Source organism: Chiloscyllium plagiosum, unplaced genomic scaffold, assembly GCF_037043375.1.
Source record: "Chiloscyllium plagiosum isolate Xiang-an unplaced genomic scaffold, Cpla_swu_hap1 HiC_scaffold_6, whole genome shotgun sequence".
Classification (NCBI taxonomy): domain Eukaryota; kingdom Metazoa; phylum Chordata; class Chondrichthyes; order Orectolobiformes; family Hemiscylliidae; genus Chiloscyllium; species Chiloscyllium plagiosum.
In genome coordinates, this window is record NW_028270144.1 from 48,341,914 (window position 1) to 48,355,584 (window position 13,671).

General features: G+C 40.5%; 1 protein-coding gene across 1 annotated transcript in view; it reads left to right on the plus strand.

The window, feature by feature from the left end:
• LOC122550548 (glypican-6-like) overlaps positions 1-13,671 on the plus strand; it is a 1,037,604-nt gene that overhangs the window by 779,297 nt on the left and 244,636 nt on the right. Inside the window, exon 4 of the mRNA XM_043691449.2 lies at positions 10,125-10,290. Coding sequence (XP_043547384.1) covers positions 10,125-10,290 — 166 coding nt within the window. The remainder of the gene's footprint in view (positions 1-10,124; positions 10,291-13,671) is intronic.

The following is a 13,671-nucleotide window of genomic DNA, read 5'->3' on the forward strand; positions in this document are numbered from 1 at the left end:
ATTCTGTTCTCACTGCTGAAACTATCAAAGTGGCATGAAACAAAAAGCATCTCTGTGGCTCCATACTTGAAAACTTTATTTTTGAAAGAAATGTAATGGTAAACCTGTCATGTTTGCTTTTAACCTCAAAGTATCAGTCCCCAAGGGTTGGTCTGAAATCAAATCCTTCTTCCCAGCTAGGTTTTTCAGTGTGGATATGGCAATCTTAACCCTGATTATCATACCTTTTAAACTGCCTTCAGTTAGCAGGTTCCTCAGATAACCTTGTCTATGGACATTGAGGGCTTGTTGTGCATTCAAAATTACTTATTAGAATTGGACCATGTCTTTAAATAGTCTGTCACTATAATAAAGCAGCATGAGCAGAAATCCATGAGAAAGTCACTTGATTTGTTTGCCAGGTTTCTCCTATTCCCTCGACTCGCTTCCTTAATTCCAAAGCCCTCACTCTCTCATGAGTATTGTTTGCCCTGAGGCACATTTCTCAATAACTACTCCTTACATGTAAGTCTCGTAGTAGACTGTTGAAACATGGGAAACTTCACCGTCAAACACAATTGTGTCCTCTCATAATATCTGATGATGTCTCATAATATCATTGGATTGAATGCAGCAATAGCAACCTTTGGTTTTGCTTTAACACAGGAGCACTGAGGCAGTGCAACTTTGATACAACTTTGAAAAGGCCCAATTAAATAATCAACCACTGATCCTGTTAAAACAAATTTCTTCCACTTCCAGATCATTCAGTTATGCAATACACTATTCAGTGGCATTTAAAATTAAGAATTTAATTTTCAAAATTTGTGTTGCTGGTTAGCAAATCATTTTTGGCTTTGTATATAGTCTCAACTGCATTTTCATTGGTCTGTTACTTATAGATGCCTTATTACTTTTATTGCAGGACTTATGCACTACTCTTTGTACTAGAGCAGCCTTGTTTAGCACTATTTTAATTACAGTAAGTAGAATCATTTGAATATTTCATTTGAATAAAGGGAACTATGGAGCTATGAGGGAGGAGCTGGCCAAAGTTCAATGGTGCAATACCTTAGCAGGGATGACAGTGGAGGAACAATGGCAGATATTTCTGGGTATAATGCAGAAGATGCAGGATCAGTTCATTCCAAAAAGGAAGAAAGATCCTATGAGGAGGCGGGGTGACCATGGCTGACGAGGGAAGTTAAGAAGCATATAAAGTCAAAAGAGAAAAAGCATAACATAGCAAAGATAGGTGGGAAAACAGAGGACTGGGAAGCTTTTAAAGAACAACAGAGGATTACTAAGAAGGAAATACGCAGAGAAAAAAATGAGGTATGAAGGTAAACTGGCCAAAAATATAAAGGAGGATAGTAAAAGCTTTTTTAGGTATGTGAAAGGGAAAAAAATGGTTAAGACTAAAATTGGGCCCTTGAAGACAGAAACAGGGAATAGATTATGGAGAATGAAGAAATGGCAGAATTGGTACTTCAGATCTGTGTTCACTGGGGAAGACACAAGCAATCTCCCAGAGGTAACAACGGCTGAAGGACCTGAATTGAAGGGAATTTATATTTGCCAGGAAGTGGTGTTGGAGAGACTGTTAGGTCTGAAGGTTGATAAGTCCCTGGGACCTGATGGTCTACATCCCAGGGTACTGAAGGAGGTGGCTCTAGAAATCGTGGATGCATTGGTGATTATTTTCCAGAGTTCGATAGATTCAGGATCAGTTCCTGCGGATTGGAGGGTGGCTAATGTTGTACCACTTTTTAAGAAAATAGCGAGAGAGAAAGCAGGGAATTATAGACCAGTTAGTCTGACCTCAGTGGTGGGAAAGATGCTGGAGTCAATTGTAAAGGATGAAATTACGACACATCTGTATAGCAGTAACAGGATAGGTCAGAGTCAGCATGGATTTATGAAGGGGAAATCATGCTTGACTAATCTTCTGGAATTTTTTGAGGATGTAACTCTGAAGATGGACAAGGGAGATCCAGTGGATGTAGTGTACCTGGACTTTCAGAAAGCCTTTGATAAAGTCCCACATAGGAGGTTAATGAGCAAAAGTAGGGCGCATGGTATTGGGGGCAAAGTACTGACTTGGATTGAAAATTGGTTGGCTGACAGGAAACAAAGAGTAGTGATAAACGGCTCCTTTTCGGAATGGCAGGCAGTGACCAGTGGGGTACCGCAGGGATCAGTACTGGGACCGCAGCTTTTTCCAATATATATTAATGATATAGAAGATGGTATTAATAGTAACATTAGCAAATTTGCTGATGATACAAAGCTGGGTGGCAGGGTGAAATGTGAGGAAGATATTAGGAGATTACAGGGTGACCTGGACAGATTGGGTGAGTGGACAGATGCATGGCGGATGCAGTTTAATGTGGATAAATGTATGGTTATCCACATTGGTGGCAAGAACAGGAAGGCAGATTACTACCTAAATGGAGTCAAGTTAGGTAAAGGGGCAGTACAGAGAGATCTGGGTGTTCTTGTACACCAGTCAATGAAGGTAAGCATGCAGGTACAGCAGGTAGTGAAGAAAGCTAATAGCATGCTGGCCTTCATAACAAGAGGGATTGAGTATAGAAGCAAAGAGGTTCTTCTGCAGCTGTACAGGGCCCTGATGAGACCACACCTAGAGTATTGTGTGCAGTTCTGGTCTCCAAATTTGAGGAAAGACATTCTGGCTATTGAGGGAGTGCAGCGTAGGTTCACGAGGTCAATTCCTGGAATGGTGGGACTATCTTATGTTGAAAGATTGGAGCAACTTGGCTTGTATACCGTTGAGTTTAGAAGATTGAGAGGGGATCTGATTGAGACGTATAAGATTATTGAAGGATTGGACACTCTGGAAGCAGGAAACATGTTTCCGCTGATGGGTGAGTCCCGAACCAGAGGACACAGCTTAAAAATAAGGGGTAGGCCATTTAGGACAGAAATGAGGAGAAACTTCTTCACCCAGAGAGTGGTGGCTGTGTGGAATGCTCTGCCCAGAAGGCAGTGGAGGCCCAGTCTCTGGATTCATTTAAGAAAGAGTTGGAGAGAGCTCTCAAGGATAGTGGAATCAAGGGTTATGGAGATAAGGCAGGAACAGGACACTGATTGAGGATGATCAGCCATGATCATAATGAATGGTGGTGCAGGCTTGAAGGGCAGAATGGCCTACTCCTGCACCTATTGTCTATTGACTATTGTCTAATCAGTTCCATCTCCAAACAGAAGCCATTCCTTAAATCTCTCCAAAAAGGCTTGTTTCTCATTGTAGTCACAAACACATAGAATCTACAGCACAGAAAAAGAGCCTTCTGCCCATTGCAACAGCACCAGTTGAAAACAACCACCTTACTATTCTAATCCCATTTTACAGCATTTAGCCCATAGGTTGAATGTCTTGCCATTGTGAGTTAATATCTAAATACTACTTAAATGTTATGAGGGTTTTTGCCCCAACCCTCTTAAAGGCAGTAGGTTCCAGATTTTCACCACCCTCTTTGTGAAATTGTTTCTCCTCACATATTTAAATCTTTTGCCCTTTCCTGAAATCTTGCCCGAGGTCACTGAACTCTCCATGAAGGGGAAAGATTTCTTCTATCTACCCTATCATGACCCTCATACTTCTTAATCATATCCCCTCTCAATCTCTTCTGCTGTAAGAGAAAGAACCCTATTCTGCCTAATCCCACTTCATAAATGAAACTCTCCAGCCAGGCAACTTCCTACCAAATCTATCCTCTCCAATTACATCACATCCCTCCTATAAAGTGAATTTGAGAACTGCACATGATACTCTAATGTTGCCTAACCAACATTCTTTAATGTTCCAGAATCAAAGATCCCTGCTCTTAAACTCTGACTTAACTAATAAAAGCAAGAGTACCATATGTAGGCACAGTGGATAAATGGTTAGTACTGCTGCCTCACTAACCAGGGACTTGGTTTAGATCCCACCCTTTGGTGACTTTGCTCATTTTTTCCAAATCTGCGTGTGTTTCCCGTAGATTTTCTGGTTTCCTCCAAAAACCCAGAGATGTATAGGTTAGGTGGATTGGTCATGCTAAACTGCCCATATTGTCCAGAGCAGTGAAGGCTAGGTGGATTAGTTGTGGGAAATGTAGGGTTACAGGGATATAGTAGGAGGATGGGTCGGCGGGGGGACAAAATCGGAGAGTTAGTGTTGACTCACTGGGTTAAATGGCCTGCTTCCACACTGCAGAGGCTCTATGATTATGCCGTCTTAATTACTTTATCCATCTGTCCTGATACTTTGAGGAACTGGAGTACATGCATGTGCACATCACTCTGATCCTTGGTGCTGTCTCGTCTCCTATCATTCAGTATGTATTCCTTTGCCTTGTATGTCTTGCCCAAGTGCATCATCCCACATTTATCCAGATTAAACTCCATTTGCCATTGATCAGCCATCTGACCAGCCTATCTATATCTTCTTGTAATCTAAGTCTACCTCCTTTGTAGTTAAAAATCCACTAATATTTTGTATCATCTGCAACCTTACTTATCAACCCTCCAACATTTAAGTCTAAAGTTGTCATTGAGTATTTTAATTAATATTATTTACTAGGTGAGTTGAACTTTAAGATATCCTGGGCTTCGGTAGTGTTTAGGAACATATGCATTGGAACATGTAAACATATGATTTAGAGCAAGAATCAACTACTCTGCCCCCAAGACTGCTCCACCATTCAGTAAGATCATGAGTGACTTGATTGTGACATCAACTCCACATTCCTGTTTACTCTGATAACCTTGTTTATCAAAGATTCAAAAACTCTTATTCCATTGACCTTTGAGGAAAAGAGTTCCAAAGACTCATGACCCTTCTGTGAGAAAGAAAGTTTTCTTCACTTGTCTTAAATTTATTTTTAAACAGTAACCCCAGCTCCAGATTGTCCCCCAAGAGAAAACATCCTCTCCACATCCACCATGTCAACAGTAATCAAGTTACCTTTCTCTTCTCAACTCCAGTGGATGCTAGCCTAGCCTCTCCAACTATTCCTCAGACAATGTGTGCCATAGTGCCACAATGGTATGCACCACTGCTTCACAGTACCAGGGATCCAGCTTCAATTCCAGCCATAGATAACTGTTTGTGTGTAGTTGCACGTTCTCCCTATGTTTCTGCAGGTTTCTTCTGGGTGGTCTGCTTTCCCCCCCACAGTCGCAAGGATGTGGAATTTAGGTGGAATGGTCCATGCTAGAAACTGCCTCTCATGTGCAGGTTAGATGGGATGGTCAAAATAAAAACTCCATTTGGAGTTATGAGGATGGGTGGGATGCTCTTTGGAAGATCAGTGCAGATGTGATTGGCCAAATGGTCTCTTTCTACACTTAGGGATACTATGAACTACAAATGTGATCAAAAATAAACACCATCCCAGCTATTGTTCTGGTAAACCTTCACTACTGACTTTTCTCCCTATACATATGGCTTGTGATTAGCATGAAAATTAAACATAGGTTATAACCTATGACTTTCATTTTGGTACTGTTTGAAAAGTGATGCCAATTTTTTCCATTAAAAAAATCACATCAATTCTATGTAGGGTTGTCATGAAGTAGCGTCGAGAGTGTGGTGCTGAAAAAGCACAGCAGGTCATGCAGCATCCGAGGAACAGAAGAGTCAATGTTCCAGGCAAAAGCCCTTCATCAGGCATGGCTCGTTGAGGATTCCTGATGAAGGGCTTTTGCCCGAAACATCGAATCTCCTGCTTCTCGGATGCTACCTGATCTGCTGTGCTTTTCCAGCACCACACTCTCAACTCTAATCTCTAGCATCTGCAATCCTCAATTTCTCCCTGTCATGAAGTGGCAGCTAGTGTGCACAGTTTACATAAATAATCTTTAAAATCATTTTTTCTGGGGAAATGCATTGCACTGTTCATGTAACTTGAACTAAAAGGGATAGCATGCAAAATGTATTGAATGAAAAATTTTGCAACAGATAGTCTCAGTAGACCAAAGTGCTGTGGACCTCTATGACTCTATGATAACTGCTCAGAGTTGGTAGCTGTTTTTTTTGTAGCATTTCAGAACATTATTAAAGTTTCTGTCTACAAGAAGAGGGATCTTACTGAGACTGAGTGCTGAGGAAGCCTACTAATCACTTTAATTATGACAATGGTCTTCAAGAAGCAATAGCATGATTTTTGGAAGTCAGAGATGCATAGAATTATCAGGAAACAGCTAACTGAGTCCTCTGTGTTGGTGCTGGATGACCTTGGGAGACTACAATGAGAGGATACAACAAATTACTTTTTTAGGATGTCAGAAGACAGACAAACATTAAATTGTCAAACTAAGATTAAATTGTTGGATTCTGCGCTTGGTGTTTGTGTTAATGTTTGTTTAATTGTGTGGGAGAAAGAAGGAGAAGCAGATGTAACAGCAGGAGAGGAGATGATACCAAGCTTCAAATAGGGGAAGTTCCTCTTTATCATTTTCTCATCTACCATCCTGTTGCATAACAGAATGACAAAGATAGGCTCATGCAAGGAAATGAAAGGCTTCTGATTTGTAAGCCACGCTGATCGAAATTTATTGCTTCCTGGTCAACATGTTAAATGGCCTTGGTCCCATTAATAGCCCCTAGATCTTCCTGAAAACTTCCAAGTATTCAAATAAGACTTCACTCAAGCAGACATTTTCTAATTGAAAAATGTTAAGTCGATCAAGGTGAATGTTTTTCATCCAATTTTGTCCCGTCAAATTTGGGCTGAAGCCTTTTACAACAGCAGTGGTAATTGAACCAGTAGCTTCTCATTAGAAACCAAAACTGAAGTTGCACCCTTAATCTGTAGGCATTTCCTGGTATAGTTTGCACCCCAGATGAAGTTTTATGCAAATTTAAGGGTTGGAGTCCAGAGAGAATTTTGGTAAAGTCTGGTTCAGCAATCACTGATATAGTCACGCAGTATCAGCTTCCATTAGAACTGGGTGACCATTTAACCAGAAGTTTATTTTGATTGATTCTGAATTAGAGGTTGCTAAGAAATTTAACTATTCCAAACCAGTTGTAAGTGGACCTTCTAGGATTTGCACTCTCCGAGATGCCAGCCAATGAGTTCTCTTATTCAATTCAGCCCTGGTGGGACTCTTGTTGTCTCAAGTCCATATACTGGCAGAGGAGAAAGTGAGGTCTGCAGACGCTGGAGATCAAAGCTGAAACTTTATTGCTGGAACAGCACAGCAGGTCAGGCAGCATCTAGGGAACAGAAGATTCGACGTTTCGGGCACATGCCCTTCTTCAGGTCCATATACTGGCAGAAATAGCCAGCTGGCCTGGATTCTCAAGAAAATCTGAGGCTGAGGCTTGGCCTTGCTTTGAGGTTTTGCTGTGGGCTGACCTAGAGTCCCTGTATTCACGATGTGTCCTGAGTGAGGTTATGCAATTGCCGTCACTTAAGTGGTGTTTCCATTGATTAGTCAGCCCGTCAAGAGTGTCCACTTCCATCAGCATAGCCTGCAACTCCAATGCTCCACTTGCCACATTTCTTAATAACAAAGCCAGTAGTCGTGTCTGTTTGAAGAACAGTTGGGCTTCAGCTAGTAGATGCTTTTGTATGATCACATCATTAATCCCACATACCGTACGGTTTCTCAGCATCTCACTTAGGATTAAACCAATATCACATGCCTCTGCCGTTCGTCTTAACCTAGTCAAACATCCCATATGGTTTACCCTGGTTCTTGAACTGTTGAGTAAAACAGATAGCCTCTCAGAATGAGAGAAAACTCAGGGTCATAATATTCTTTAGCTAACTCCATCAACTCTTGAAAGTTTTATTATAAGGCTACCAAGAACCGAAAAAGCTGCAGGTCCATAAGCTGTCAGGAGAATTGCTCATTGCTTTTCACCTGCCCCAATGTCATTTCCCCAGACAAAATAACACAGTATTTCCACATACTGGGATCAAATGAGTCAAGCCTCCCAAATAGCAGCATGATGCCAGAAATGCTTATCCCAATTCAAAGATGACTGTTGTAAGCAAATTTCTTCAGGCGCATGCTTTTCTCTCGGTGCCACTGAAATAACTCCACAAACACTGGTACCTCATCACCAAGTCACCCTTTATTTACACATGCATAACACATGACACTGAGCTAGCTAGTTCAGAGTTGGCTCCTGTAGTGAACAGAACCCCTGACACCCCATTTATTTTTTTTCTTTCTTCTTTTTTCTTCACAAAGTGCACGAATCTTTATTCAAATTCCACCACCAGGAAGATAGGAAAACACCCGGGTGGCCAGTGCCAAACACTGCCCTTCACATCAAAGGGCAGTGCTGTGTGATCAAAACAGTGAAGGGGAGGGTAGACACCCCATTTATTTATTTATTTATTTATATTAACCCCCACACTACCACCTAAGTGCGGTAGTGCTTATTTTTTCCTCAGCACCCATGGTGTGTGTGTGCAGGTGTGAGACACAGTGAAAGTCACAAAGTGCATGAATCTTTATTCAATTTCCACCACCAGGAAGACAGGAAAACACCCGGGTGGCCAGTGCCAAACACTGCCCTTCACATCAAAGGGCAGTGCTGTGTGATCAAAACAGTGAAGGGGAGGGTAGACACCCCATTTATATCTGTCAACCAGGACTCCCTGATTGGACCAAGTTGACAGCCCCAGTCACAGAACTCATGTTCTCTGAGATTCACCTAGCTGACTGCGTTGCAATCACAGCTGAAAGACTTATTGAAGGATTAGCTGTTTTCAATTTGCGGATGCGTTTGTTTTCAGAAGTGATGAAATACTTAAGAGTTAAATGTATTGAAAGGGCTTTCATGAAAGGGGCTTATTAAAAATAATGAATTCTGTACTATATATTTGAAACATTATTTTATTTCATCTTTATCTCAGATGGATATTCAGTGAGTTAGCATGGAGGGCACAAGCTTAAAAGGTGATTGCTGGAGTAGGCTGAAGCTTGGGTTGGCATGTGTTGATGTATAGTTAGTATGGGGCTCCCAGGATCTGTGCAGATAGGTAAGTGGTAATGGTTAACACGAAGTTGGCAGAGGAACTAGAAATGGCATTGGGAGGTGGGGACGAGGTTTGGTATATGTTATGTGTTGAAATGTATGGGGTGATGAGTGAGTGAGATGGAGAAGAGTATAAAGTCTAACGTTTAACAAAACAACAGGGATGAAGTTGCACAGAACTAAAACGAGATTGTCTCAATAATTGGCAGCTTGTGCGTCTGACTCTGATCTATGTCTAGGATGTTCGATCAAGCACTGTCATACAAAGTAAAAATAACATCTTTTGAGAATTTTCACCTGGAGCAGGAAATTGAACTGTAAAATTTCTTGATTCAAGCTGTCTGCCTGGCAAGGGAGCAAATATTTGCCCCACAATGTCCCAAACCTTTAGTACAATCCACAGGATTAGATCAATCCTCAATTTTTTTTTAAACTTCAAAGGAATCCAAACAAAGTTGATGAAGCCTGTAGTCATAATTTGACCCTTTAATCCTTGGTGTCATGAAATGACAGTCATTTGTCATTGGAAGAAGCTTCAAGAGATGTTTCAGAAATATTGTTAGCTTTGCTCTATTATTAACCTTTATTTCAGTCTTCTTTAAATCAACTACTTCATCTTGGTGAATTCCTGTTGGAAAACTATTTGTCTTTCTGGAAAATCCTGGGGAACAACAAATGCAAAGAAAAAGGAAACAGTGACTTCTTTTACAGCTCCATGCTTTCGTGTAATGGACCTCGTTGTGTACATTTTTTTAAACAACTTTCAAAATTATTTCCATTTATTTTCTTTTCCAGGAGAGTGGAATCTGAGGCGAGATTTCCTGACTGACGGTTTAAGATTTACATTCGTATTGTGTCATTTGAAAAAAGAAATCCATTGTCTTTTGTATGGTTTAAGGCTCATTATTGTTTTGCTCCCTGCATGGAGTGCCTGCGATTGTCTGAAGCCAAGTTATTGTTCAACCTTGTAATGCTGAATGCCCTTAATAAAATGGAATTAGTTGATGTGAATTGGTTAGGCTTGTTTAAGCAGGGGCTCGGTGTCAGCTGACTCTTCAGCCACTCCTCTTACAGTCTTTCCTCTCAGAGAAGATGAGTTGATACCAAGGAAATTAATTGTCTTCCTTTAACTCAACAGGTCATTCCAACACTTGGATGTATCCGCGCACTAATGAAGATGATGTATTGTCCTTACTGCCATGGCCTCCCCACTGTGAAACCTTGCAACAACTACTGTCTGAATGTAATGAAGGGCTGCCTGGCCAATCAGGCTGATTTGGATACAGAGTGGAATCTCTTTGTTGGTAAGAACAAATGATATATCATTTTGAATAATTCATAAAAATATTGTGCATGTTATCTGGTAATTCTTTTAAAAAGATGCACTGTTTACTACTAATATTATGGTGATTTTTTCTTGATCTCTAAGAATACAGATGCTATATCACATTGGCAATCAATTAAAAGTAAAAATAACCATGGTGCAGAACTGACTGACATCCAATCTAAATGCATCATTTTTTTCTTCTGTGAAGGAGATGTAAACTGTACCTCTGGTCAAAGCTGCAAATTGTAATTTGCTGATTAACAATTTGCCTGCATTATTTACATGAGTCAGCGATGTTCTGGAGAACAAAAGTAGTATTTGTGTATTAATCTTAAAACGACAGGCATCCTCAGACTTCCTTCAAACAATGTTTGCTGATGACTTCCATGTAAATAACCAGCATTTTTGGTGGTGACAACTTATAAATGGCCAATGTATTACATTCCATGTTTTTATGGCTAGATGTGTATGGTGCTTAGAGGAAATATGATTTTCTTATGCCCAGGCACATAATTGAGAGAAAAAAAAACAACTCTACAATTGTACTCTTTATTTGCAATAAGTAGTGATGCATGTGGAAAATAAAACAAAGTAGATACTTGTGCATTTCTTTACCTTGCTTTTGTAATTTTGCATTTGTAATAGCCTCACAGTCATACAGCACAGAAACAGTAATGCACTGTCCTGCAGAAATAAGAGAAAGTTGAAGAATATTTTCTTTTTCTCAGCTTAATTCATTTGTAACCACCAGTGAAAGGCTAAGGTGAAGAATGAAACCTTAGACAGTCACCTTGTGTGCTATTAATAGCTACAGCTGTATCATTTGTGACTAAACTAAAGGTCCTCTTCTTTCAGTATAATAACAGTCATGGTTTCAACTCAATGAATTAAAATAAACCACATCAGCATCCTGTTTTAGTGGAAAACCAGTAAGGAAAGAAGAGCAGTCCCAAGTAAATGTAGCAATCCTTCGTGCTCTGGAAGCAGAGAGAGAGAAAATTTAGGAAAGAAAGAGCCAACATACACTCACTGCACATAGAGTACCAAAACAAACTCAGCTGTGCATTGATAAAACTCAGACTAATTCAACTGCAGATGTCTTAAATTGATGTGAGAAGAATTATTCTTCTGGCAATTTATTTCCATTAACATGTTTGTCAAAAAATTGTATTTAATAATTGTATTATTTAAAAGCTTTCAGTAATGGTCAGCCTGGACATTAAATACATATAACTCACAGCAAGTATAAATTTCTGAATGGCTAGGGAGGAAAACAGCAAAGGAACAATCACAAACAAACAATTATCTAGCATCATATGGGATACAAGGTGCATCAATTTCACTTTAATATCGAAAATATCTCCAGAATAAATATCATTGTACACTCAAATGTTTTCCTCTTTATTATTAATTCTTCCTGTTGTTTGAGTGCAGATTTTCATCTTTTGTTTTCCTATCCATCTTCCTTTGAGGTAATTGGAGTTTATTCACCTGAGATGGTTTGGGGAAATGTCACATAGTATTCATATTTTTAAGAAAATTAATTGATAAATTATTTTTAAATCACAATAAAATTTTCATCCATCTGGTCTAGCTGCTACAAAATACATGAGCAATCAGCCAGCTTTCAAATCACTAGAGATCTCTCATAACTAAAGAGATGGTATATGGCAAGGTGTGAATCTCCTTCCTAGCTTTTTAATGATAGAATCCTTTCTTTTTCCTGTCCGCTAAGCAATAAATTGGGAGCAGAGCAACTTGGCAATTCAACTTTCATTTGTCCTTCACTCAGACATGATTTTCAGAGACTGTGCTCTAGTTGTAGAATCTCACTTGATGGGAATTAGTCTGGGATATCATACATGGCAGCAAAGCACGGCAGATGCTGGAAATCAGATCTAAAACAGATAATGCAGGAAACTCTCAGCAGGACAGGCAACAACTGTGAAGAGAAAAAGAGTGAACATTTCAGTTCAATGACACTGACATCATCATGTACGTTAACTTCTTTTCTTTGTACAGATGTTGCCTGTCCTGTTGGAAGTTGACATGCCTAGTTTGTGGCAATATTAGTTATTTAATCATTAATGTTACTTTGACCTCACCTGTGATTGCCCAATCCACACCCTGCCAATTGAGATGTAATGCCAACCTGACTAATATTGTTCCATTAGTTGGGTTAACACTATTGACTATTAAATTATGCTATACATGTGAAATAATTAAAAATACAATGTAGTGTATATTGGGTATGGGCGTTTGCACTCCCTTTTTGATTTTCTCAAAAACCTCCTCCTCTGCTTTTGGTTGCACTTCAGTCCCACGCTCCTGATGTTTGGGCACCCAGTACGGAGGGGGAGGGCAGGTCTGAAGACCTCCTTGTGGGTCTGCTCCTGGGCCTGACCAAACTGGCCATAAACAGGTCCAGGCAGCGGGCCATGGAGGGGGTTGTTAGGGCCGACTGCCTACCCCTCTTCCGCAGTTACGTTAGAGCCCGGGTGTCTCTGGAAAAGGAGCACATGGTGTCCACCAGTAACCTCGAGTTGTTCAGGGAGAGGTGGGTGCCGCAGGGAGTGGAGTGCGTTATTTTCCTCTCCAACTCTATTTTGATTTAATCCCTGCCCTCCCCTTCACTGTTTGATCACACAGCATTGCCCTTTGATGTTATTGGGATCAAAAGATAATAGCTTAAAGGGAAGCAGGTCAGTTATATTAAAACTAAGTTGGAAGTCACATAATACCAGATTATAGTCCAACAGATTTATTTGAAATCACAAGCTTTCAGAGTGCTGCTCCTTCATCAGGTAAAGACTTCACTGGACAGAGGAGCAGCACTCAAAGCTTGTGATTTCAAATAAACCTATTGGAGTATGACCAGTTGCCATGTGACTTTAGACTTTGTCCACCTCAGTGCAATGCTGGCACCTCCACATCCTAAAACTACTTCAGCAATTTGCCCATCCATCTTCACAGGTTGAGGATACAGGATTAAAGGGAAATGAGTAATGTACATCTCAGAGTCATAAAAATGTTCAGCATGGAAACAGACCCTTCAGTCTAACCCATCCATGCCGACTAGATATCCCAACCCAATCTAGTCCTACCTACCAGCACCCGGCCCATATCCCTCCAACCCCTTCCTATTCATATACCCATCCATATGCCTCTTAAATGTTGCAATTGTATCAGCCTCCACACATCCTCTGGCAGCTCATTCCATACACGTACCACCCTCTGTGAAAAGTTGCCCCTTAGGTCTCTTTTATATCTTTCCCCTCTCAACCTAAACCTATGCCCTCTAGTCCTGGACTCCCCCCACCCCAGGGAAGAGACTTTGCCTATTTACCCTCTCCATGCC